Source organism: Dendrobates tinctorius, unplaced genomic scaffold (genome assembly GCF_039654945.1).
Source record: "Dendrobates tinctorius isolate UK_male_01 unplaced genomic scaffold, ASM3965494v1 ptg000068l, whole genome shotgun sequence".
Classification (NCBI taxonomy): Eukaryota; Metazoa; Chordata; class Amphibia; order Anura; family Dendrobatidae; genus Dendrobates; species Dendrobates tinctorius.
In genome coordinates, this window is record NW_027361736.1 from 3,246,853 (window position 1) to 3,274,247 (window position 27,395).

Consider the following 27,395-nt stretch of genomic DNA (forward strand, 5'->3'; position numbering starts at 1 on the left):
CCGGTGGTCGGCGCTGAAAGCACAGCAGTAAATCTGCTACATATGGGCGATCTGCCCATATGTAGCAGAGCCGATCGGGTTGCGCATGCTTCTAGCCTCCTATGGAGGCTATTGAAGCATGCAAAAAGTAAAAAAAAAAATGTTTAAAAATAAAAAAAAAATTTAAAAAAGCCTAAGTTCAAATCACTCCCCTTTCGCCCCAATCAAAATAAAACAGTAACAAAAAAAATCCCACATACACATATTAGGTATCGCCGCATTCAGAATCGCCCGATCTATCAATAAAAAAAAGCATTAAATCGATCGCTAAACGGTGTAGCAAGAAAAAAGTTCAAAACGCCAGAATTACGTTTTTTTGGTCGCCAAGACATTGCATTAAAATGCAATAACGGGCGATCAAAAGAACATATCTGCACAAAAGTGGTATCATTAAAAATGTCAGCCCGGCACGGAAAAAATAAGCCCTCACCCAACCCCAGATCATGAAAAATGGAGACGCTACGGGTCTCGGAAAATTGCGTAAATTTTTTTTTCTATTTTTTTTTTCTTTCAGCAAACTTTGGAATTTTTTTTCACCACTTAGATAAAAGAGGACATAGACATGTTTGGTGTCTATGAACTCGTAATGACCTGGAGAATCATAATGGTAGGTCAGATTTAGCATCTAGTGAACCTAGCAAAAAAGCCAAGCAAAAAACAAGTGTGGGTTGCACTTTTTTTGCAATTTCACCGCACTTGGAATTTTTTTCCCGTTTTCAAGTACAAGACATTGTAAAACCAATGGTGTCATTTAAAAGTACAACTCATCCCGCAAAAAATAAGCCCTCACATGGCCATATAGACGGAAAAACAAAAAAGTTATGGCTCTGGAAAGAAGGGGAGGGAAAAATGAAAATGCAAAACCAAAAATACCCCTGGTCGTTAAGGGGTTAAGCTATGTTCACATGTTGCGTTTTTACGTTGCGTTTCACGTTGTACTGTGTTTCTCTGTGTTCCAGTCTCTTGGTGGTGTGAACACTGTCTTACTGACTTGTTCACTGTATGTGCATGGCCCATGCGTTCGTTTTTATTCCTTCGGTTTCTTGCTTTTGCAAGTCTTTGGGAGGTTTCCACCCCTCCCATGTGGGCCATGCACATATAAACCCGTCTCACACAGCATGCCCACATCAGACATTGCCTCTCTGAACCCTGCTCATATAGGTTCTGTTCACATGGTCAGGTTTTAAATGCATTGGATAGGACTGCTCTGAGGGGTATAACTTGGCGTTGGTAGAGCGGCTTAGCGTAGATTTTTTTGTAAAAAACGTATCAACTAAATACCCTGTTTTGTTATCATCATTTTACTAGCGCTTGCTGTTCATTCTTGGAATTTTTTTTACAGCAGAGTATTTTTTCACGTTTGTTGTACTGGGTTTCTCTGTGTTCCAGTCTTTTTGTGGGATGAACACTGTCTTACTGATTTGTTGTATTGTAAGGGTTCCAATGGATTGTGATGAATAAGAAAATGCTCACACAAGAATCGAATTTACTAAATTGATTTACTTAAGTGATAAGATCAAATAATAAACAGTATAAAACTATAAATACATATGCATTAATCAGAAACAAGCATTATTCATACGTTACATTATTCAGATAGACGTTGACCAGTCATCCTCCAGGAGCCAAGAGAGTGAGAGAACATGTGTCCTAGTTCTTTTAAAATGTCCAGCTAAGAGGTGTGTCCAGCCCCACCATATGGGGAATGATGTCACAAGTCTATTGTCCATTGGCTATAAACACATCCCCTCAATACCTGTTTTAACCAGTATATAATACAGGAAGCTAGAGGGGGCCTCATGTGTGCCACATGGCAGAAATACAGCAAGCTGGAGGAGGGGCTTCGGAGCACAAGATAACATCCATGGGGAAAGTTAACACACCCAATCTAATTAAGGTAGTTGCCTTAAATATCAATGGTCCTTTGTTGATGGATAAACAAATGACCAGTAATTTACATTCCTTTATCTTAAGTAAGTTTCAGTGACCTTTTGCTTACTCATCTCAGTGTATATTATATTAAACTGATTGAAACCATATAAAAATAACTTGTACTATACATTCCACCCCTGGTTTCAATCACTTTAATTAATTAACCTGCCACTAAACTATACCATTTATCATTATGTGCATTGCTCCTATATATATATATATATATATATATATATATATATATATATATATATATTTATTTATTTATTTGCTACCAATAGAAAACCGCTTGGTAAAAAATAACATCCTGGGCGTAAAACGGAACAAAAACAACATTGGACCAACAGGTAATGAAATATCAAATGTCTGTAGAAATCTTTCTTCGGATCTTCTTGACCGCAATTTTTAAATGGGTCTCTGTTGCAGGGAAAGCACGGGGATTATTATGCCCTCATCACTTTGGGGTGACTTCACTACTTTCCCTGTTTAGCAAAAGAACAGACTCTAAAGAGCAATCTGTTCCTGCCCTTCATGACATTAACCCCTCATTTCTCCAAAGCAATGGGTGAGGGAAGTGCAGGTGTCCATGGCTGAGCATAAGAGGACCTTTCATCTATTGCTGTAGCTATTCAGGGCCTCACTTTATATGCCATTTGCATCAGCTGGCAGTCATGAGGATTCACCCTGGTTGACGGTTCAGCATCATCTGGGCTCAGTCTCAGCGCTCAATTGGACATCTTCAGTCTACAAACAAGACACAGCCTGCACTGAGGGAAAGTGAAGTTCACAATCATACTTGAAAGTTCCAAAGTCTTGGCAGAGCTAACTCAGTCCAAAGCAACAGTCCAAAATAACTCAGTCCTGGTGGCTTATTTTCCACCCCTTGATCAAATGAATCAAACAAAATTACTGGAGGTTTGTTGGTCCAAATTGTGCCCAGAATGACCTTTGAAATTTTCTACTGTAGCAAATATTTCTACTCTAGATAATACTACATAAAATATATATCATATGTGTATGGACTTATACACTGATCAAACACATCAAATTCATGTCAATCACATTTGCATAAGAACGATGATCATAATTACCAGTACAATCATGTTCATGGAGATCACAAAATAATGTTACTACTAATCAGAATTAGTACAATTACATGTTAAGGAAAACCGAACCCAAACCAATTTGCTATTAACCCAATTCTAGCAAATTATTATTTTTACATAATATACACATTACATCAACACACACACTCTGGCTTAACCTAATGCACTCATTCAGTAAACAGGAGAGATTCTCATTTATAAATAGACACACACTTTGGATGCCCACACATTAGCATTGCATGACTCAGGTGTAGGTGAACAAAGCTATATCAAGACATTAACAAACTTGCATTCATTGAAATCATTTAACATATATATTCTTCAAAACCTCAAAACCCAATTTGCACGGGAGCGCCCAAAAAACAAAAAAATAAATAAGTCATAAAATATAATCTTATATTAGGTAGATGGACTCCTTTTTTACTACTGCAGGAATGAACTATTTACTGTGCACTGTATTTACATGTTAATTAAATGGCCAGGGTTTCTTCTTTCACTCCTGCAAACAAACAAAAGGTTCATTACACCCCCCACCCCCCAATCCAACATGTAGTGGACTGAAAAGAGAAAAAACAATTCCTTTAAAAACCAAGAATGCTAAACACAGTACAATTAAAATTCAGAAAATGAGCTCATAAAAAATAAAAATATACCAAATAAAAATACCACGTGGATTTTTTCTTTGGCTGTGAACCAATTTTAATCAACAGATATCCATGACAAATACACAAAGCACATACAGTGACAAAGACAAACACTTAGTACAAATAAGTCATCTATTTATCTTGTCAACCCCCCAGTATATTATCAGTCATCTAACTTTAGGTCAGTCTTAAATTCATTGTCTGTACTGTTACTCCCTCTTTGCTTTGTATGTTTCTCTCATGGCTCCCACATACAGAATCATCTTATATCTGCTGTGGTCTTTTGCCTTTTAAAACATCAAGGTCTATTACAAACCCTCAGGTGAGGAATGGACATTTATGCATCACCAAGAACAAACCCAATTCATCATACTGTATATCAGCCAGTGCATACTTCATAGTATGCTCACAGGAATATTTCTCTAAGAAACTCTAGAATGAAAACAAATATCATTAGACATCAAAAAATGGCAAAACTGGTCAAACAACAATTTTCAGGGATATTCAAGAACTTTTATAATTAGTCCATGAGGGAATCTTGGCAGGGGGTGTAGTATGCCATGGTATTGGAAGAGTGCAAGGGGCGGTTACAGTGGGGGCTTTGCATGCCTCCATCAGGTGTCCCACCTCTATCTTTCCAACCCCCTATCTCATTTGTCGCCACCCTCTTGGGTCTGGCGAGTTGCAATTTACCTTTTCTCCTTAGATCTTGCCATCTCCTCAACAGGTCACTTGTAGAGATCCCATCTATATCCTGGAATGGAACTCCACTAGCTATCAGGTCACAAAACAACTCCTTCCTGCTCTAATTTGAGTATCATCTTTTCTCCTTTCTTGATCTACTCTCTTTACTGTACTATTTTTTGATACTTTTGCTCTCTCTAGAGCAGATAGCTGGGAGATTAAATTGCATGCTGTGTAGACATTAGTGGAATTTCCCATAAGTGCGCTGAACATAGTGAACAATGGGGCTTTGTATGACGCTGGGGCACCTTCTATGAACTTATTCTTCATCAATACTGTCAATATTGCAGCATCTGGTCCCTTCCAATCCTCAACAACAGCAAAATGATCATTCAGATCTGGCGAGTTATGCCACCTATACCTGCGATTTCTCTCAATCTCTGAACTCCATCTGCAAGAGTCTCCCATCGTGTCTGTGGTATTAATTCCATGGGAGAGTCATACACTTGTGCCACAGAATGCCTCACCAAATGCAGCAAAGAGAAAGTCTCTGTAGTGTCCCTTGCACGTCTGATTTTTAGACGCACCATAGGATCAATACAAATACTACAAAGTCCTACTGCCTCAAGACGGTTCAAGATTATAGTATCGGCTCCCTGATCCCATAATCTGAGAATCCATGCTAACAAAGGTTCTCCTGCTTGCTGCCTGTACCTGGTAGCTAATTCTGATAATTCTCCGGCTGTATAATTCCTAGTTTCTTCGGTCATTGAAGCTTCTGCTCCTGTAGCTGCGTTTCCTGCATCCATCCTATCTCCACTACGCTGTGTGACTACTCTCCTAGTCTTAGTAGTCACAATCGGTCTGGCTTGCTTTTCTTCCTCATCTGTCTCACAGCCATCCCATTCTAGCAAATCTGACCATTTCTCACGTGCAATCATGGTTTTAATCTGTGCAGTACAAATATCTGACACTGGCCGCTGTCTCCTCCTGCGCCTATTCTTATTCATATTTTTCATTACATAAGCTTCAAAATTCCTTTGCATATTGTCATGCTATTTCATTTGGTCTCAAGGCTGATTGCAAGCTAATCCTTTGCTCTAAAACTGTATGCAGCTCTAAACGCAAATTGTCTATCTCCTCCTGTAATCTTTGGGACACTTGCACACAGATCCATCCAACGGCTGCTGCACCTTTCTGCTCTTTTGCATCATACCTTGAGAGATCAAATTTGCCAGCCACATCCTGAGGATTTGATAACCGCTGTCCCTCCATATATTTGTTACATTCCTGTGCCATTGTCGTCCACTTTCCTGGTAACACCCATTCTGGCAAAGATCTGACACTACTCTCAACTGCTTTCCTACTCTTAACAAACTTATTCAATTTTGCAAACATTTTTATTCAAAACAATCCCACTTCTGACACCAATTTGAATTGTAAGGGTTCCAATGGATTGTGATGAATAAGAAAATGCTCACACAAGAATCGAATTTACTAAATTGATTTACTTAATAAGTGATAAGATCAAATAATAAACAGTATAAAACTATAAATGCATATGCATTAATCATAAACAAGCATTATTCATATATTACATTATTCAGATAGACGTCGACCAGTCATCCTCCAGGAGCCAAGAGAGCGAGAGAACATGTGTCCTAGTTCTTTTAAAATGTCCAGCTAAAAGGTGTGTCCAGCCCCACCATATGGGGAATGATGTCACAAGTCTATTGTCCATTGGCTATAAACACATCCCCTCAATACCTGTTTTAACCAGTATATAATACAGGAAGCTAGAGGGGGCCTCGTGTGCCACATGGCAGAAATACAGCAAGCTGGAGGAGGGGCTTCGGAGCACAAGATAACATCCATGGGGAAAGTTAACACACCCAATCTAATTAAGGTAGTTGCCTTGAATATCAATGGTCCTTTGTTGATGGATAAACAAATGACCAGTAATTTACATTCCTTTATCTTAAGTAAGTTTCAGTGACCTTTTGCTTACTCATCTCAGTGTATATTATATTAAACTGATTGAAACCATATAAAAATAACTTGTACTATACATTTGTTCACTGTATGTGCATGGCCCATGCATTCGTTTTTATTTGTTGGTACTGTGAAATGTGGCTGAAAATTTGCCTAAATAGACACTGAAAAAAAAAAAACGTGAAACCTATTTATTTGTATTCCCACCCCCTAAGTTTAAAACATAATGTCTTGCTCTCCTCACTTTAGCATGGTTCTTGGAATTTGTACAGTTTAATTAAATTAATGATCTGTGCAATGTAAACATTGGCGACCAAGGTGTGAAATTGAACCTTGCCTGTGGCTGACCAAAGTGTGAAAGTTAACAATGTCTTACAAACTCAATTCTTTGTCAATGTCTTAGGTAAACTATTCCCTATCAATTCACCTCCCCCACTGTTATATTTGTAATTGTGTATTGTTTCATGAACTGATGTACTGTAAACTTTTTTTTTTTGTCCAGAATAGTCACTATTTTTTTTGAGACATAAAAATCTTCACTAAATAATTTGGTCAAATTGCCCTTTAAAAAAAAGAAAAAAACAGTTTTATGGTTTCACATACTGTATGTCTTACATTGGTGACCTGTGTTCATGCTTCTGTGGTAGAAGTAAAGCTGAACTTTGGGATCCTAAAAAAAAGTAGCAAAACCTGCTTTTTGTAAGCAGCTTCTTTACTGCCATCTTTTGGGTTTGCCTGCAGAAAAAAAACTTAACATGTGACCATAGCCTTAGAACCAAGCTACAGCTGCTGTCCAAAAGAACTGTGTGGTCACCTGTCTATATGTAGTCCTAGCCTAAAGTGCATTTTTTTAACTTTATGTAAATAAATACATTTTAAGAAATTGTATATTTTTGTTGTTAGCGAATGGATAGATACCTTCTGGATTCCATCTGGAGATTGATGCACATTATGGTCGCCTCTTGTAATAAGCTATGCATCGGTCAGATTCTGTGCTTATCTGGGCCCGAGGTTCTGGGCAGAGCCGCTGATGCTATGTTAGCCTGGTAAAACTCCATACACAATACTGGACATCCATCAAACCCCATACTGGTTCAGTCTTACTGGAGCTGTGTTAGGCAACTATTGGAACAGTACAAGATAAATCATATGTGACTGCATTATGCATGGTTTGCTGCATAATTCTTGGTTCAAGTTGCTTGGTGGCTCCTAATTTTGACAGTATTTATCCCGTTGCAGGGTTATCCTTGAATACCTTTTGAAAATTGAGCTCCTTTCTCACAGAAAGCTTATAGTTGTATCTCCCTGTCCTTCATTTATATGTCCCTTTGATCATTTCAATGAAGTCTGTTTCCTCTTTTTCCTTAGATTTTGTTTTATGACGGGGATTTACGGGGTTCCAGCTGTTCTTTTGATGTGTGCCATTCTGATGGGGTTCTGCTCTGAAGATGGATGTGTATAAGCTGTTGCCGAATACAACCTAGGATACATTTGGTTATGGGCTGGGTGATCACAGTGGTGCATGCATGACCTCTATAGGCAGCACCAGGCTTCTGGATACAACTTATTAGCCATGGTAAAACTTGCCAACCCTCTTTATACGGAGTGGATTTTGGAGGCTATACAAAAGGTTAAACGTCAAAAACAACGTCCATCAGAGGAACGAATTTGTCATGCTGTGTGTGTTTCTCATGGGCTTGATAGAAGACGTGTCCTTGAGCAACTGGAACTTGGTGTTCAGGATGGGTCAGTCCTCAAAGTTCTCAACAAAGGCATGGCTTCCTACAAGGACCCAGAAAACCCTGGACGCCTTACAACCCCCACACTTGACCATTTTCTTAAACCAAACATAGGGCCCCGGCCAGTAAGTGCCGACTTGAGAAGTGTGGATTGGAATAAACTCCTTCATAGGACGATCAAAGGACTACAGGAGTCTAATGGATCATCACTGAAGAATATTGAGAAGTTTTTGCGTATACAGAATGATTTGACTGGAATTGTTGTGAACCCCATCTTCCAAAGACGATTGCGTCTTGCAGCAAAAAAGGCTGTTAACAATGGAAGACTGCTAAAAGAAGGTCCACAGTATAGGATTAACTATGAAGGTCTGGGAGGAAAAGGTTCTTCTGGATATTGCAGTTTTTCGACCTCCTTGCTTCCACCAGTTAGCCTTCTCCCTCATGAAAAGGACCAGGTAAGTGGACTGGTAGAACTCTTGTTTCCAGCTTTGTTACAGTACGGTCACTGGCAACAACATGATGCCTCGTGTTTGTGTTATTTGGTTCAGACTGATAATAAACCTATTCTATTTTAGTCTTCCATGTCTTATCTGCTTTATTGTTGTGTTAGATAAATATGTCCCATGATCATATGTGAATCTTGTGCAGCTGATATAGACACTTGTTAAATGGGTTGTCCTGCTTGACAGCTAAATTGCACATCATAAAATAAAAACCTATTCGTACCCCTCCAGAGCGGACTTCCACACAGACGGAGTGCTGAAAGGCTGCAGTCGATCAGCAGCCACAGCAATCAAGTGACACAAAAAATGTCACATCACCACTGGGAGACACATGACCGGTCTGGGAGGTAAGTAACTATATAAAGTCTTGGCCGAAAGTGTTGGCACCCTTGAAATTGTTCCAGAAAATGAAGCATTTCTCCCAGAAAATTATTGCAAATAAACGTGTATAACAAAACGTGTGTATTTCCTTTCTTGTTTTGTGTTCTAATATACACAGAGGAAAAGGCAAATTGGTCATATTTTCATACAAAACCCCAAAAATGGTCCAGGCAAAATTGTTCGCACCTTTCCAAAATTGGGAGGTAAACGTTTTTAAGCATGTGGTGCGCATTCAAATGCACCTGTGGCAGGTTTATATGTGTGGGCAATATGAAAATCACACTTGAATCCAGACAAAAGGGGAGACATTGACTCAGTCTTTGCATTGTGTGTCTGTGCATGCCACAGAAGGAGGAGAAGGGAACTGTCCGAAGACTAGAGAACCAAAATTGTTGAAAAATGTCAACAATCTCAAGGTTTCAATGCCATCTCCGGAGATCTTGATGTTCCTTTGTCCACATTGCACAGTATAATCAAGAAGTTTAGAACTCATGGCACTGTAGCTAATCTCCTTTTTTTTTCCCCTTTGTTTTGTTCCAATATACACAAAGGAAATAATAAACATGTGTAATTTCAGTAATTATCTAGGAGAAAGACTTCATTTTCTGAAAAGGGTGCCAACACTTTTGACTATGACTGTGTGTATGTTTGTGTATATGTGTGAGCATATAGATATCTATATAACTCATACACACATCCGTCGTAAAATGTAAGCAAACACTGAATTATGAAATTTGGACTGTATTACTGCTATATACAGTAGAATATTCTTATAAAACAGTGGTGGGGAATCTTTTTTTCTGCCAAGGGCCATTTGGATATTTATACCATCCTTCGGGGGCCGTACAACTCTGCCTACAAATTACATCCTGACTCTGGCACTGGTGTCAGGACGTAATCTTTCATTGCATGCCCTTCATTGTTCATTAGTGAACACTGCATGTGTGTGTGCTAACAGAGCAAGAAGAAATTCAGTTTGGCAATCAAAATACAGCTCCCTGCCCAAGAATGCGGTCCCTGAGAATCTGCCCGGGGGCCTGATAAAAGGTCATCGAGGGCCGTAAATGGCCCTGGGGCCTGAGGTTCCCCATCCCTGTTATAAAATGATGAAACGTGACACATTGAACAAGTCATGAGAGCCCATCAGCCATGACAAGGTGTACCAATCACTAAGCTGATTGGCTTTGCCAATTTTAGACAGAATGAGTCATTCAGACAGATCTGTCATTGGCTGCGGCGATTACTTGTGCTGTAATAATGACCTTACCACGGGGAGTAGCATCGGAGAGCCAGTGCTGGAGCAGGTGAAGGGGAGTACAGCTGATTTATATTATTTTTAACATAGGTTGATGTTAAAAAATAAAAAATAATTTGTAAATGTACAAAACCACTGTAATAGCTTTAGGAAATTGTGTAAATAGATGGAGACTTTAATACCTTGTTGATGATTAACGCACATAAGTTGTTTAGATTTAGTGCCCTCTTTGTCTGAGAGATCAGATACTGAAGCGGATGTGCTGCAGGCCTATTATTGCAATTCAACAAAACTGTAGGTTCACGCTTTTGTGGTGAATTAGTGCTGATCATCAAATTTTTTTTTTTTTTTTTTTTTTTTTAATGAAATAGAGAAGGATATGGTGCACTTGGTGGAATTGAGAGACCATAAAAGATTCTGTGCTGGGGTTGACAGTATTTTTCCAGGTTTGTAACTTTTCTCATAATTCTAGCATTCTGTATCCCCTTAATCCGTTAGGCTATGTGCACACACTACGGTTTTTGGCCCTGTGGAACTGCGGCAGTTCCGCAGACATGGTACAGTACCATGTAACCCTATGGGTTTTAAAAACCGCTGTGCTCACGCTGCGTTTTTTTCTGCGCGGTTTTGCTGCGGTTTATAAACTGCAGCATGTCAATTGTTTCTGCGGATTCCGCTGCGGTTTCACACCTTTAACATAGTAGAGGTGTGAAACCGCAGGGGAAAACCGCAGGTCACTTTACCTGCGGTTTTACCTGCGGTTCCGCACGGAAAAACCCGCAGGTGAATCCGCAGTGTGTGCACATAGCCTTAGGTGTTTTTTTTTTTTAAGGCTAAATGGTGGTTCAGAATGTGAGATTTGTCTGCATGATTTGGACTTCTTATTTTTAGCAAGTCCCTGTTAAAAGGTCCTTCAATTTGTATTTTCTTTTCTTGGCATCTAGAGGCCAAGTATATAGTTTTTCTCGCCTTCAGGTACACGATGAAGAGATGAAGCTTTTAAGACTTGATTCAGCCAATGGAAAAAAAAATGGACACCTAAGTAAAAAAAAAAGCTATAAATGAGCTCAACTCAATTTAATATTCTTGTACGTATTTCGCCACCTATTCCACAGCGCTGTACTGACATTTATAACTGTCCCCATTGGAGCTCACAATCTAAATTCCCTATCAGTATGTCTTTGGAGTGTGGGAGTAAACCCACACAAACACAGGGAAAATATACCAACTCCTTGCAGATTCTCTCCTGTGAGATTTGAACACAGTATTGAAGTGCCAACCACCGAGTGGCCCATTGCTAGCAGTCATTTGCATTCAGGTTTTTTTTTTTTTTTTTTTTACTATCGCAGTGGGTTCCACAGGCATTATTTGTGCTGTGTGAGCAAAAGTCACCAAGTATCCCTAACTTTCCTTGTTATAAAAAAAAAAAAAATATGTTTATAAATGTGTGCACAAATAGTGTTTTTGGTGTGACAATTGTGGTTGATGTTGCAGTAGTGGATGACTTCTTACTTACAGTAACTACAAACTTTTTTTGTTTTTCATATTTGGCAGGTACTTGAGTTGCCTTTAGTTTAGTGGCAGACCGGTTCCTGAAACCCCATCGATCGTCAACTGTGCCCCCAAGAAGTGCACTACAGTACTTTGCTATTAAAAGCATACTGCCCCTTTCTTAGGCCACACACAGCCTGGAGGAGGGATTCAGTAGAAAATATTGGCAGCACAGTTCTTGGGGTCTAATGTGCAATCCATAAGGGTCTCAGACCTGGTCCTGTGCTTGTGCAATAGCAGCTGTTGGCGATTTCAGAGAGCTGCTGCTGCGCAGACCATCTTGGAGGAGGACATTTTTTTTTTCTTCTCCAGCTAGATGGCGCTGCTGGTGCCTGCGCAATAGCACCTATCAGATCTCTATACAAACCAATAGGTGCTACTGTGCAGGCACCATTTGCAAAATGCCTTTTTTTTCCCTCGCTCAATTAATTGAGCCAAGATTTTCAGCACTTTTTTTGTGCTGAAAATGCCCCCTCGGCTTATACACGAGTCATTGTGCAGAAACCAGCGGGAGAGGGGGAGAAGCAGCAGGAGTATACTCACCCTCCTGTGCAATCGCTGAACGTCCCCTGCATCTTCCGTTGTCCCAGAGCTGGCAGCTTCTTCTGCATTGAGCGGTCACGTGATACCGCTCATTGAGGTCCTGAGTATGGAAGTGACTCCAGGAGCAGGATGGGGGGAGCACAGGGCAGGATGGGGGGCACAGAGCAGGATTGGTGAGCACGGAACAGGATGGGGGTGCACTGAGGAACATGGAGGAGGATGGGGGAGTACAGGGAGCCGAGCCATACATAGAAGGATGGGACGGGGGAGCTGAGCCATGCATACGGGGAGGGGGGAGAGCCACACAGAGTAGGACAGGGATGAAGGGACAATGTATACCTGGCTTATACTCGAGTCAATAAGCTTACCCAGTTTTCCGTGGCAAAATTAGGGGCCTCAGCTTATACTCGGGTCAGCCTATACTCGAGTATATACGGTAAGTGCACAGTAACCATGTGATTTTGCTGCAGCGCAGGTGCAATGGCCGGCACCTCCCTGCAGAATGTTTTTTTGTTTTTTTTAATTCAGTATGTTAGGTATTTATTATGTTCAACTAGGGGGCATGTCAGTGAGGGATCAGTGACCTGTCAGTCTGCATTATGAATGCCTAATCAGAGCACACATACCCCAGACCCGCCTTAGGACACAAGCATATCATTACCAGAAAACTGAAAATAATAAATTAACAAACAGCCACAAGACAGATTTCATCAACCAAGGTATTATTTTATTCAGTGCTAGAAATAGGCCCGATGCTATTGCATCGGGATTGCGGTGAAATGAACATCCGCCAACGGGCGGCCCAGCCAATGAGCGGTGCCATGCGTGAGATTTGAATCCCCGCCCCGCCGGCTGAGCCAATGGGTGGTGCCGCGCGGCTTTGGCGGGGGATTCAAATCCCCCAACGGCCGAGCCAATGACCGGTGCCGTGCGGGACTTGAATGCATGCATGGCCCTCTCGCCCCTCCTATCCTGGTATGCATGGTCCTCTCACCCTTCCTATCCTGGTATGCATGGCCCTCTCGCCCCCCTTTCCTGGTATGCATGGCCCTCTCACCCCCCCATCCTGGTATGCATGGTCCTCTCACCCCCCTTTCCTGGTATGCATGGCCCTCTCACCCCCCTATCCTGGTATGCATCATCCTCTCACCGCCCTATCCTGGTATGCATGGTCCTTTCACCCCCCTATCCTGGTATGCATGGTCCCCTGACCCCCCTTTCCTGGTATGCATGACCCTCTCACCCCCCCTATCCTGATAAGCATGGTCCTATCACCCCCCCAATCCTGATATGCATGGTCCCCTCACCCCCCTATCCTGGGATGCATGGTCCCTTCACTCCCCCAATCCTGGTATTCATGGTTCCCTCACCCCCCCTATCCTGGGATGTATGGTCCTCACTCCCCAATCCTGATATGCATGCTACCTCTCACCCCCCAATCCTGATATGCATGGTCCCCTCACCCACTATCCTGGTATGCATGCTACCGCCTATACTCGCCTTTCTTCCCTGTGCTCCAGCGCTGTCCCGTTCTGTCGGAGGCCAGGGGAGGAGCGCTGGAGCGCTGCCCATACCGTGCTGTCCGGCGCCATATTGCTGAAGGCAGATAGTGCTATGCGCATGTGCAATTCCGACACCACACTCCTGCCCCGGTCTCCGGTGAGAAGAGAAGCGCCGCGGCAACGCTCCTCCTGGTCAGGTAAGTATGTAAGTAAGTGATCTGAACCAATGAGCGGTGCCGCATGAGATTTGAATCCCGCACCTCTCGTTGGCTGAGGCAAGGGGTGCAGCTTGGTGGGGGATTCAAATTCCACGTGACAACACTCATTGGCTCAGCCAGCGGGGCGGGTGATATGAATCCCGGCCGCCATATCGGAATACCCATAACTTGGGTGCAGTGGCGTAACTACAAAGTTATGGGCCCCAGTGCAAACTTTCAAATGGGGCCCCCCATGCCAAAATACAGGCATATCCGCTCCGTACACCTCGTGCACGCGTGGCTCCGCTCCGTACACCTGGTACGCACGTGGCTCCGCTCCGTACACCTGGTATGCACGCGGCTCGGCTCCGTACACCTGGTACGCACGCGACACCGCTCCGTACACCTGGTACGCACGCGGCTCCGCTCCGTACACCTGGTACGCATGCGGCTCCGCTTCGTACACCTGGTACGCACGCGGCTCCGCTCGTACACCTGGTACGCACGCAGCTCCGCTCAGTACACTTCGTGCATACGTGGCTGCGCTCAGTACACTTCGCGCACACATGGCTGCGCTCAGTACACTTCTCGCACACATGGCTGCGCTCCGTACACTTCATACACAAGCGGCTCCGTTACGTACCGTACACCTTGTACACACACGGCTCTGCTACATCCACCCTGTATTCTCCTCTTGACCCCACACAAACTTCCCCTCATCCAGCACCATGACAACCAGCACAGCAAAGTCCTGCACATACCAGGCCCCGATCATGTGACCCCTGACTCCTCCCCTCCTGTGACCTCATCACAGGTCCTGTGCACACAGAGCAGCCATGGAGCTGCACAGCCAATGAGCGGCTGCAGCTCCCCGATCGGGCCCCTAAGCACTCCGGGCCACTACGACCGCTGCCACCGATGTAGATACCCCTGCTTGGGTGTTCCAATATGGCGGTCGGCTCTGTCACAGCTTCCGGCCGCTGTGGATTGTGGGAAAGCAACATAATCGTAGGAAGCTTTGACAGCCGATTGGCAATTATATAGTAGAAAACGGCGCCGACCTGACAGTGTGTGTAAGTTACTATGCACAGCCCTGCTGACAGGTTCCCTTTAAGTTTTAGCACACGAACCATAAGGCTATGTACCCACGTATGCAGAAAAAAACGGACTCCTTCCCAGGAAAAACGTGCATTTTTTGCACTTTTTTATGCGTTTTTTTACAGGAGCATCCTCCTGCTTATAGAATATAGTTAGAAATGCGGATTTTTTCCGTGAAATTAATGAGCATGCTGCGTTTTTTACCACGATGCGTTTTTTCGCGGAAAAAAACGCATCAATATGCACAAAAAGTGCGTAATTCATTAAAATGAATGGGATGCTTCTTTTAAGCGTTTTTGCCGGTAAAAACGTGAAAAAAACGCTTACGTGGGTACACACCCTTAACCCCTTTACTCCCAAGGGTGGTTTGCACGTTCATGACCGGGCCAATTTTTACAATTCTGACCACTGTCCCTTTATGAGGTAATAACTCTGGAACGCTTCCATGGATCCCACTGATTCTGACATGGTTTTTCTCGTGACGTATTGTACTTCATGTTAGCGGTAACGTTTCATTGATATAATGTGCGTTTATTTGTGAAAAAAAAACAGAAATTTGGCGAAAATTTTGAAAATTGCGCAATTTTCCAGCTTTGCATTTTTATGCCCTTAAATCACAGAGATATTGGCACACAAAAAACTTAAGTAACATTTCCCACATGTTTACTTTACATCAACACAATTTGGGAGCCAAAAATTTTTTTTTGTTAGGAAGTTATAAGGGTTAAAAGTTGACCATCAATTTCTCATTTTACAACACCATTTTATTTTTAGAGACCACATCACATTTGAAGTCACTTTGAGGGGTCTATATTATAGAAAATACCCAAAAGTAACACCATTCTAAAAACTGCACCCCTCAAGGTGCTCAAAACCATATTCAAGAAGTTTATTAACCCTTCAGGTGCTTCACAGAATTACACTGATACACTGATACTTGATATGTGGGGGGGAACCACTGTTTCGGCGCATGGCAGAGCTCAGAAGGGAAGGAGCGCCGTTTGACTTTTTCAACGCAAAATTTGCTAGAATTCAGATCGGACAACACGTTTGGAGAGCCCCTGATGTGCCTAAACAGTGTAAACCCCCCACAAGTGACCCCATTTTGGAAACTAGACCCCCCCAAGGAACTTATCTAGATATGTTGTGAGAACTTTGAACACCCAAGGGCTTCACAGAAGTTTATAACGTACAGCCGTACAATTAAAAAATCATATTTTTTCCACAAAAATGTAAACAAACAATGAAAAGCTGTTAATGGCTAATAAATTGCTCAGTAGCACAGATGAACCATCAGAGCACGCTAGGGTTGTAAATCCAAAAGTTAGGAAAGAAAAATTAAAAGAGGTAGGAAGTAACCGACTTTAACGACCTTCTGACAAAAGATGAAGAACAAAAGCATTATGTCCTGCAAGTTGTAAGCAAATGCCGAGCATTATATTCTGATGTTTCAAAAACTACTTTAACAAAAGCTCTAGAATAGATTAGATAACTATGTAAAATTATCAACTCATCTACATGAGTAGATGAGTAGATCAGATCATCTACCTACGTTAGCATGCTCTGATGGTTCATCTGTGCTACTGAGCAATTTATTAGCCATTAACAACTTTTCATTGTCTGTAATGGTGGGATCAAAAAACGATAATCCCACCAACTCTGCATTCAAATACCACAAATGGTTCGAAAATTTGGTCAGGGCTATTTCTGCAATGTTGTTGTCACATTCTTTATAGTCTAACAGACTATGCAAAATACCTAAATCTTAAAATACCTCAATTTGGATTTTTTCAAACTTTCAGCGACGAGCGGCACGGGTTAACGTCGTTTGATCGAGCTCAAATTTTGGCTCTCTCAATATCTGGAAAGGGGAATCGTTTTGTGGGGTCCAGACAAACAAGATTCTGACATTTCCCCCCCCCCCATATGAGATCCGGTCACCCTAGTGTACACACACCGTAACAGGAGAAATTGTACCCTAAAAGTTGTCCAATTTGTCCTGAGTACGCTGATACCCCATATATGGGAGAAAACTACTGTATGGGCACACGTCGGGGCTCAGAAGGGAAGTAGTGACGTTTTGGAATGCAGACTTTGATGGAATGGTTTGCAGGTGTCATGTTGCCTTTGGAGAGCCCCTGATGTACCTAAACTGTGGAAACCCCCCACAAGTGACCCCATTTTGGAAACTAGACCCCCCCAAGGAACTTATCTAGATGTGGGGGTTCAAAGTTGTCACCACAAGGGCTTCACAGAAGTTTGAAGGCGTGAAAATAAAAAAATCATATTTTTTCCACAAACATGATCTTTTAGTCCCTAATTTTTTTATTTTCCCAAGGGCAACAGGAGAAATTGAACCCCAAAAGTTGTTTTGCAATTTGTCCTGAGTAGGCTGATACCCCATATGTGGGGGTAAAACACTGTTTGGGCACATGGCAGAGCTTGGAAGGGAAGGAGCACCATTTGACTTTTTCAATGCAGAATTGGCTGGAATTGAGATCAGATGCCATGTTGCGTTTGGAGAGCACCTGATGTGCCCAAACAGTGGAACTCCCCCAATTCTAACTCCAACCCTAACCCCAACACACCCCTAACCCTAATCTCAGCCCTAACAGGAAAATGGAAATAAATACATTTTTTTTATTTTATTTTTTTTCCCTAACTAAGGGGGTGATAATGGGGGGTTTGATTTACTATTTATGGCGGGTTTTTATGTTTGGCAGCTGTCGCACGCTAAAAGACGCTTTTTATTGTAAAAATAGTTTTTACATCACCACATTTTGAGAGCTATAATTTTTCCATATTTTAATCCACCGAGTCATGTGAGGTCTTATTTTTTGCGGGACGAGTTGACGTTTTTATTGGTACCATTTATGGGTACGTGACATTTTTTGATCACTTTTTATTCTGATTTTTGGGACGCAGAATGAACAAAAAACAGCATTCCAAGAATTTCTTTTGGGGGGGTGCGTTTACACTGTTCCTCGTGCGGTAAAATTGAGCGATACCTCATTTATGTCTTTTTTTATGTTTTGGCGCTTTTAGGCAATGCAAACAATTTTATATAAAAAAATAATTATTTTTGCATCGCTTTATTCTGCGAGCTATAACTTTATTTTTTCGCTGATGACACTGTGTGGAGGCTCGTTTTTTGTGGGACAAGATGACGTTTTCAGCGGTACCATGGTTATTTATATCTGTCTTTTTGATCGCGCGTTATTGCACTTTTTGTTCGGCGGTATGATAATAAAGCATTATTTTTGCTTTGTTTTTTATTTTTAAGGGGTTCGCTAAAGGGGTTAACTAATGGGACAGTTTTATAGGGTGGTTCGTTATGGACGCGGCGATACTAAATATGTGTACTTTTATTGTTTTGTTTTTATTTCCAAAAAATGAATTTATTAGGGAATTTTTTTAATTTATTGATTTTTTTAAAATTATTTTTACACTTTTTTTCTTTTTAACTTTATTACGTTGTCCCAGGGGGGACATCACTGTCATGTGTCAGATCACTGATCTGACACATCAGCGATCTGACACAGGCGCTGCACAAGGCTTCCTCATGCCTGCGCTTTGCACGCAGTGAGGAAGCCGCCTCCCTGCAGGCCCCCGAAGGTCCCCGCCGCCATATCGGATCCGGGGACCTGCAGGGAAGGAGGCCCCCGCAGCAGCGCTGCACATTGCGCTGCTGCGGGGGTCTCAGGGAAGCACGGAGGGAGCCCCCTTCCTGCCGATGCTTCCCTAAACCCCAAGTACACTGTGATCGTGTTTGATCGCAGTGTGCCAGGGGTTAACGTGCCAGGGGCGGTCCGTGACCACCCCTGACACATAGTGTCGGGTGTCAGCTGTGATAATCAGCTGACACCCGGCCGCGATCAGCGGTGCTTCGCCCCGTGAGCGCCGTTGATCGCTATGACGTACTGTCCCATCCATGGGCATAGGGGCCTGGGTCCCATGGACGGGATAGTACGTCAGATGTCAGGAAGGGGTTAAGCATTTAATTTATTGGAATAATATGGACAAATCATGTCGGCGTTTGAGTTTGACTTCAGATTGTTTAGCTGACCTCTGTATATTTCTATACAGAAATGTCCTTTTTTTATATTGACTTATGCACACCTGATACTTGACCGATAGGATTCTAGCTTGTCAGTACTTTTCCTTGTGTCTGTCCCTTGTACCTAATCTTGAAGATCCTATGATCATTGTGACCCGATTGAAATGCCTAGCTATACATTGAGCAGGGGTCCGAGTTGTGTATGAACTGAGTGACTGATCAGTCCAGGAGGAGAAAATAGCCGCTTTCTCTGAGATGGAGTGCTTTTACACTGACCGAATATCAGGAAATTCTTCAATGATCAACCAGTGTAAGGCTGGGTTCATACTGCGTTATTACAGTCCGTTTAACGGATTGCGTTATACTGCGGCATAACGCGATGTAGCACAATCCGTTAACGCCGCCAATCACTTCCATTAATGAACGCATCGCTAATGCATGCCATAATCGGCTGTCACTCTGCAGCGTCCGAGGGTCCGCATCTGCTCTAGCTGTATAGCATAACGCAATTGCGTTATACTATAGCGTTGAACGGACTGCATTAACGCAGTATGAACCTGGCCTAAACAGGCTGTTAATCACTCGATAACCATAATAATGCTGAGCAATTGTCCTGTCTAAACAGACTAATAAGGTACTGCGATCGGCTTACATGTCGTCAGTTAACGGCCATGTTCAGGATAAATACATACGAATGTTAGGGCTGGCAGAACGCACCAAATTATAAAATAATAGTAGGTGCGTTCACAGCCCGGGGTCCACGGTGCAGAGGTGGTACACTGCTGCTAAGTAATGGCGGAAGAATAGAGCGGCGTAAAAACAGTCACACGTGGGTTACGTCACCCAATGTGAACAGGTGCGAACTCTGTTAATGCACAGAGTCGCACAACCGCTGAACGTAAATGCCGGAGCCTGTTTAGCTCACAGAGCCCGGCCAATAGAGCGCACAGTGTACGGCCACAGAACTCTACCCCAAGGACACGGGGTTAGAGTCCTTCTAGGCCCACTGAACGCGCGGCGTCGCTGCCGCGAGCGCCGCTATAGACGCTGGCTATGAAGTGGAGCACGTGCACTGAGGCGTGCCGAGTCCCTGGTGAGGACTGATGCCTGACTCAATCTCTGTCCTACCTAAGCCTGGGCGCTAGCAGGCTAGGCTGCACAACACATGCATACCAAGGGTAGGAGTTTCTTAATGAGTCATTCACCAGAGACATTCATACGTGCATACGTCACTCACTCCACATAGTCTGTAAATACAGTCTTATCCTAGCGCATGGCCGAGCGGCCATGCAAACCTTTTATAGCCGCGAGCGTCCGGGACCTTCCTGGCTTCTCGGATGGGCCAATCCGAACAGGAGCAGGACCTGAGCACGTGACCTTCGATCTCCAATGGGAGATCACTCCACGGGCATGCTCAGTGGCCCGACATGGGGACTTAGTCCCTGGAGAATCTCGCTGCTGAGCAGCATGTATTGTCATAGCTGCGCCAGAGGTAGCAGCAGCAAGCAAACCCACGGAGCTCGTCTGGCCAGAGCGCCTGGACCGACGAGTTTGCTGAGCAACCTCCTCTGCGGCTGGAGAGGAATGGGAGACCGCTGGAAGTAAGGCTCGGGATTCTCGCTGTGCAGCGACAGAAATCTGACGCCTAACAACATACTCTTTTGGCTGGTGCGTCAAAGTGATCCCGGCTGCAACACAAGTCACATGGTTAACAATTGCTCTATGCATGGGTAAATGGGGTCAAATTGCAACTTGCAAAGAACTACGACAAGCAGTTATATTTGTTTGCGATTTACTTGTTGCAGTATCTTTTGGATGTTTTGAAGTCAAATGAACCATATTGTGAGTCTCAGACTAAACTGGTCCTTGGTCATAACTCAGGTGGACAGGAAACCTAAAGTTTTAATGGCAGTCAGCTAATAGGAAAGCTATCATAATTACCTACCACATGTGTAGCTGTCAAGGGAGTTTCAGTCTTCCAATTAGAAATCGTCCAGACCTGAATAAGTAAGATGCTTCTTTATTGGACATGCTGGCATGGCATGGAGAGAGAATGACAGTCACACCAAGTGTGGGCCGTCCTCTGTCTAACTCAATACATATTCTTAAGAGTTTAAATAGCAAAGCCGAAAGGGTGTTGTAACACATTGCATTTGCAGAATAGTAAATACAATTTGCTTAGCATTGGGCTATCCTTATCTCTGTTACCACAGAAGCAAAGGTATGACTGTTACTTTTTGTACGTTAGATAAGTTTTGCAACCTAAGCACTACACCCATGTATTACGTCAGCTGAAAAGAGTGACTAGGGATAATAATGGCAGAATCATGTACGGTATATACTGTGTATATACACACACACACACACATATGTATATAGAGACATACATATATATATATATACATATACACATGCACATAAAAGAAAGAACTTTATTACAATTATTATAACATTCCCTCATCTTGTAATAAAATCATCTATCTGTACACATTGGGGACAGATTTCTTTTTGTCAGATTTCACAGAAGATCTTTATATAATCTAGAGGGAGAGTAATATGTTCAGTATATTTATCATTAAGTCCAAATTTTTCATTCTTTCGTTGGATTCCGAGGTCTCCATTCCTTGATACATAGTTTTTGTTATGGCAGAGTCAATCAGTCTTTGAACAAGTCCTCTAATGCATAGAATAGCACAGCGTCCACAAACAGTCAGCACTCCGGCCACGATGGTAAGAGATGTCAACACAGAAATGAATACTCCCGACCATTTCCCCAAACCATCCTTCAATCCAGGAATATGTCGTCATATCCAGAGTTCTCTGCTAATTCATTAGACAGGGCAGTCAGTCCATCAAGAGCTTTGGAGATACTTCAATCAGGATCTGAATTAGGGATAAAGGGTGCAACAAAAATCCTCCAAACATTTTATATACACCTCCCTTTTCTGCTAAGAACTTGTCTAATGCCATCCTATTCTACCAAGCCATGAGAGGAGTTGGTCCTAATTGCTCAGCTGTCCCTTTAACTGCATCTCGGGTATAATTAACAAATCTCTGCTGGTTATAGTACAAGTAGTTTATCCAATCTACATTCTTTTTTATAGTCACCCACCAAATTATGGATTCCCACCTGGCTGCTACTTGGATACTAGCCTTGTACTCGCTGGTCACTCCCCTGGGAACTCCAATGTCATCTCTGTAGATACTAGAATGGAAGGATCCTTGCAGAGTTTCACACTTCTGTCTCTTCCACTACGTACCTTTGGCCATATCCCTGTTGATAACAGGTGGAACGGCATGATTGGCTGGACCACCGCACAATCCCTTCGGGAACCATGTGGTAGTTTGTCTCTTATGCTTTTATCACCGCATAACCACCATACATCCGCTCTCAGGGTAGTGTGGTCTGACCATATGGCTGAGTACGCGGCCCTGTGGGAGACAATGATCCATTCTCTACAAGAATCGCCTTGGAGCTCTCCGAAGTCGTGCCCATGCCCTGGAAGACTAGAACAAGTATAGTTACCAGGATTAGCAATCACCTGTGGTGGGATATCCGGTTTCTCAAGTGGAGGATATAAAAATGATAATATTTTACATTTTCCTTCCCTTTCTGAGCAAACATAAGTTTTACTATATAACTTAATTTTTTAAACCTTTTTGCAATGTATTTAAGCCATTCTAACCATTCATTCTTCTCCTCACAGCCTCTCTCTACAGCTAGTTTATCTTCATAAGTTAGGTTAGACAATCTAACTATGAACCCTATAGACTCTATTAGGGTTTTTTCTGACATACCTTCCTTGGGTCTATGTATGCTATTATTCTGAACTTCTATGTAGAAATATCATATTGGCTCTAATCCTGACAATTCAGCTCCTATAACCTTTGATCCCTCATCTTAGGGTTTTTTAAAAGTTCTCAGTAGCTGATTACAATTATTCTTATTTGTGTAAGGGGATCTCCTTTTTCCTACTGGGGAATCAGGCTTTAAATCTGTGTAGCCATAAGGCTAATACCTATAGTCTCGGGCTACAATTGTCCATGCTGCTTTACTCCAGTCACACACATACATCCCCTCTGCTATCAGAGCTCATAACACAAACATACTTATCAGACTCTGCTAGTTTCACAGCTTGTTCCCTATCTCTGTATCATTTATACAACAGACAGAAATCCACTAACATGGCGGCCTCCTGCCCAATTTCAAAAGTAGGATTTAAAGTCCTAAATCTGAAACCATTCTACCACCCTGGACTTTCCTCTCCTGCTGGGTCTATAACCCTCCAATCTCCCATCACCATGATCACGAAGAATATACCTGTGCCTAACCCTGATGTACACATCCTAGATCTGACCGTCTTGTCCGGGTAGGGGGATGAATGGGAGACTTCACCAGTTTGAGACAAGCTTTCCCTTGTGGAAAACCTCCCTTTGTAGCTGGACTTTGACAAGCAAGTCAGATCCTACTCTGTCCCTACCTGTCTGACAAGTTTACAGTGTGAGCGATGGACCCAAGAATCTTGACCGCAGTAGGAGAAGTCCACAGGACTTGGTAAGGACCTTCCCACTTAGGATGGTGCTGGTGTTTCTTCTTTATCACCTTCACAAGGACCCAGTCTGCAGGTTTCACGATCTCAGGTTTTGTTAGTGGGTTTTCCTGGAACAAAACTACGAGTAGAAACTTCTTTGTGAGTTAATATCTTAGCCACATATATTCTGCTAATGTACACTCAACTTCCTCATCTATCCTTTTAGAGGATTTTAGCTGAGGTAACAGAAAAGATCTCCCGTATATGATTTCAAAGCCTGTCAGCACTACAGATGTCCGTGTGACATACATATTTAGTACAACCAATAGGAGACAGTACAACCAATTTTTCATGTTTCCTGCATGGTCTTTGTCAACCTATTTTTCGAGATCCCACTGTGTCTCCCAACCAGTCCGGCTGACAGGATGACAGGCACAGTGGCTTCCCAACTCAATTGACAATGTTTTAGGTAATAATAACATTACTTAGTTTACTATATATTTTCTGGAACCCCAAATCTGGGTATGACTTCCTTTAGAAGGACCGTTGGTACCATTAATGCATCAGGGTGGACAGCTTCAATCCACCTGCTGAAAGCATCCATAATAACAAGGCCGTACTTTTTCCCTCACACTTGTTCAATAAAATCCATACAAATGTGTTGGCATAAGTATTCAGGGTGAGGACATTGTCCTCTCTCTGGTCTCAGATTCCTTTAGGAATTATTTTTGCACAAGTAATGCAGATTAAACAAAAAATTTTAATAGTTAGTAAAGCCATACATCATAAATACGTAAGATATGACCTCTACCATCCCTTCTGTGAGACATAGCTTATGCCATGGCTCAATACTGTGACATATCTTAGGAGGTCACTGGGCAGTTCATACATATAGGTCATCTTCAAAGATAACCCCTTTTGTTACCAATTTTTCTTTTTTTTTCTTTTATTTGAATGCCAATTAGCATGTCATCCACATATAAGAGCATCTGGCTCCCTTCTGGTGACTCGCATTGAGCTAGGTTAGCCGATTTTACCTGGTAAACAATAGTAGGTGATTCACAGTACCCTTGTGGGATTCTGGTGAATGTATACCTGCTCCCCTTATATGTGAATACAAACCAAACCTGGCTATCTGGATGTACCAGGATGCTGAAGAAGACATTACTGATATCACTGTAAAGACCTTATGTTCCGGCCTCCAGTCATTCAGCAGAGTATGGGGGTCTGGCACTGTGGGGGCTCTTGGAATCACAGCCTCGTTTACAGAAGGGGGCGCCCTCCCTACTGGAAACAAGGTTGTGTTACAAGGTGAGCTGGCACAGGGTATAATCACCCCTTTTATCGATCCCACATCTGCAGGTCATGAGGACCACAAAGATTCTGGGTATGTGGTCAATTCTTCCTCTAATTCTAGGAAAGGATCAGCATTTCTCACTCGTTCCCCTGCCTCGCTGCAGGTGGACACTGGGTTTAGAAATGGTGTTCCACTTTAGTACTTGTGAATATACCTGCAGACTGGCATTGCAAAATAAGCCATCACCCAAATCCTCCCATTGTTACTTTCCTTACACTCTTTAACAAAATCACCAAGGAATTTCCATGTTCTACCTTTACATCTGGAGAGGGAAACATGTGGCACAGAACCTCTAAAAAGCAAAAACAACAATTTAATTTGTTCTGACAGTTTACAACTGATGGCACAGTTCCCTTTATAATTCCAGTATATGGTGTGCAAAGAACAATCTAGAGCATGAAAATTCTCATATTTTACATCAGGACCCCTGAAATACCTGTAGTACATGGTGCAGTGTAGTCCTTCAGGTGTGTGAACATCTACATTTGTATACCTTTATCTATTGCTTCCTTGATGAAGGACTCCGTAATAAAGGATGGTCCTGCAGTTATTAGATCTAGACTGTAATAATATCTAGATTCTCCATACCTCTGGAGCACCATTGTCTCAGCCATGGATTTCACCTATAGTCCGGCAGCAGTAGGAATTATTCCCAGGCTCAGGGCTTGCATCATATCCCTCCCACACAGCTGATAAAATATAATTTGTGTAATTGCACTTTTACCTGTGCCGAGGGCCCGGTGTCTCCACAGGCGTAGACAATGGTTCTGTGTGTCTTACCACTTGCTCCTTTTACCATTATGCAGGCAGCAGACAGTCCAATAGTCGGTATCTCTTCTGGATGGACTAAGGTTCTAGTGGCTCCTGAATCAACAAGAAAAGTGACCTCATGGCTTCCCACAAGGACGGTTACTTCTGGAAATACAGTGTTCTGTATATACATTTCTATTTCATCTAAGTTAAATATTACTTCAGGAATCTTACTTTTTTCCTCTGGCAAAAAGGGATCTGATATTTGTGATGTGATGTTGTTTTTATCAGTTGCATTTAGTCATTGGTTTTGTATATTTGGGGCGTATTGTCTATCTGGGCATTGTCGGATAAGGTTTCCAGTTTTCCCACAATGCCAACAAGATAGTCTGTCTCCTACTCTCTTACCTCTCCCCCTTCCTCTTCCTCTACCCCTGTGTCCTTGTCCTTTATTTGGATCTTTTTGGGCAAAGAAGATCTCACACCTATCATCAACTAAAAATACCTGACCCTTTTTAGCTTCTTTCTTGTCTTTGAAGTACCGTTCAGCATGCCTGGCGTAATCTAAAACTTCAGTCAGTCTGGCTGTCCTGTGTGTAACCATGTGTTTGGTAATATACCCACTTATTTGGGACTGACAACCCTTTAAGAAGGCGTTTTTTAATTGCTGTTCATAGGGGGTATCATTCATCATATTAGCAGGTGGGACTATGCCACTATGGATGTCAAATTCCTCTTTAATTCTGTGATAATATCTATCGACATCCTCATCATCCTGCTGTATAGTCCTATTAATTTCTGTCCAATTTGCTGTACCTGTGTACCTTGTCCTTACTCTAGCCATTAAGTTCCCCATGTTCACAGCTTATCTTACAATCTCAAAAACTGTTAGTTTAGATTTTATAGTACCTTCTACTGGTTATTCAAGATGAAAGGGACATCTGAATGTTCTATTTTCAAAGACACACAATTTTACACTCTATATGGTGCAAAAGTTAGGCTTATCAATCTATAAGCAAAAAGAACACATTGCACATTTAATCTGAAGACTGTTCTCTCTAGGTACCTGATGAAAAAGGACTATATCCAGTTTCATTCAAAAGACACCTCCTTTGTACAATCTTAACAACTTTCCAGCCTTCAGATGTAATGGGCAATAAAAATTCTGCCTTACAATGAGGACAAGATCATAAAATATATATCTATGGGATAAAGTCCCATAATGATGTTACATAAAATTCATAAACACAAAAAGACAAACAAGATGAGGACTATACACAATATAAACCCTGGAGCACAATGGATTTCTACCCACTTTTAAGAAGTTTGACAAATATCAGTGAAATTCATATGTCAACAAGAAGATAAAACACCAATAGCAACAATTCAATTACTGCTACTTATATCCAGGATCTAAATAATCCTCACTGATTACACCATGTCCTAGATATTTACCAGCTTGTATCTATATCTTGCCATCTCCGTCCAATGAAGGCCTGTAAGGGCCTAGTATGACAACACAGTGTGACAAAC

The 27,395-nt window shown here is 42.3% G+C and overlaps 1 protein-coding gene across 3 annotated transcripts in view; it reads left to right on the plus strand.

The window, feature by feature from the left end:
• Positions 1-27,395, plus strand: part of KAT6B (lysine acetyltransferase 6B) — a 695,781-nt gene that overhangs the window by 55,551 nt on the left and 612,835 nt on the right. For all 3 annotated transcript variants that reach the window (XM_073581049.1, XM_073581050.1, XM_073581048.1), the window contains one exon: positions 7,766-8,591. In XM_073581049.1, the coding sequence (XP_073437150.1) occupies positions 7,920-8,591 (672 nt within the window). In that variant the 5' untranslated portion in view covers positions 7,766-7,919. The remainder of the gene's footprint in view (positions 1-7,765; positions 8,592-27,395) is intronic.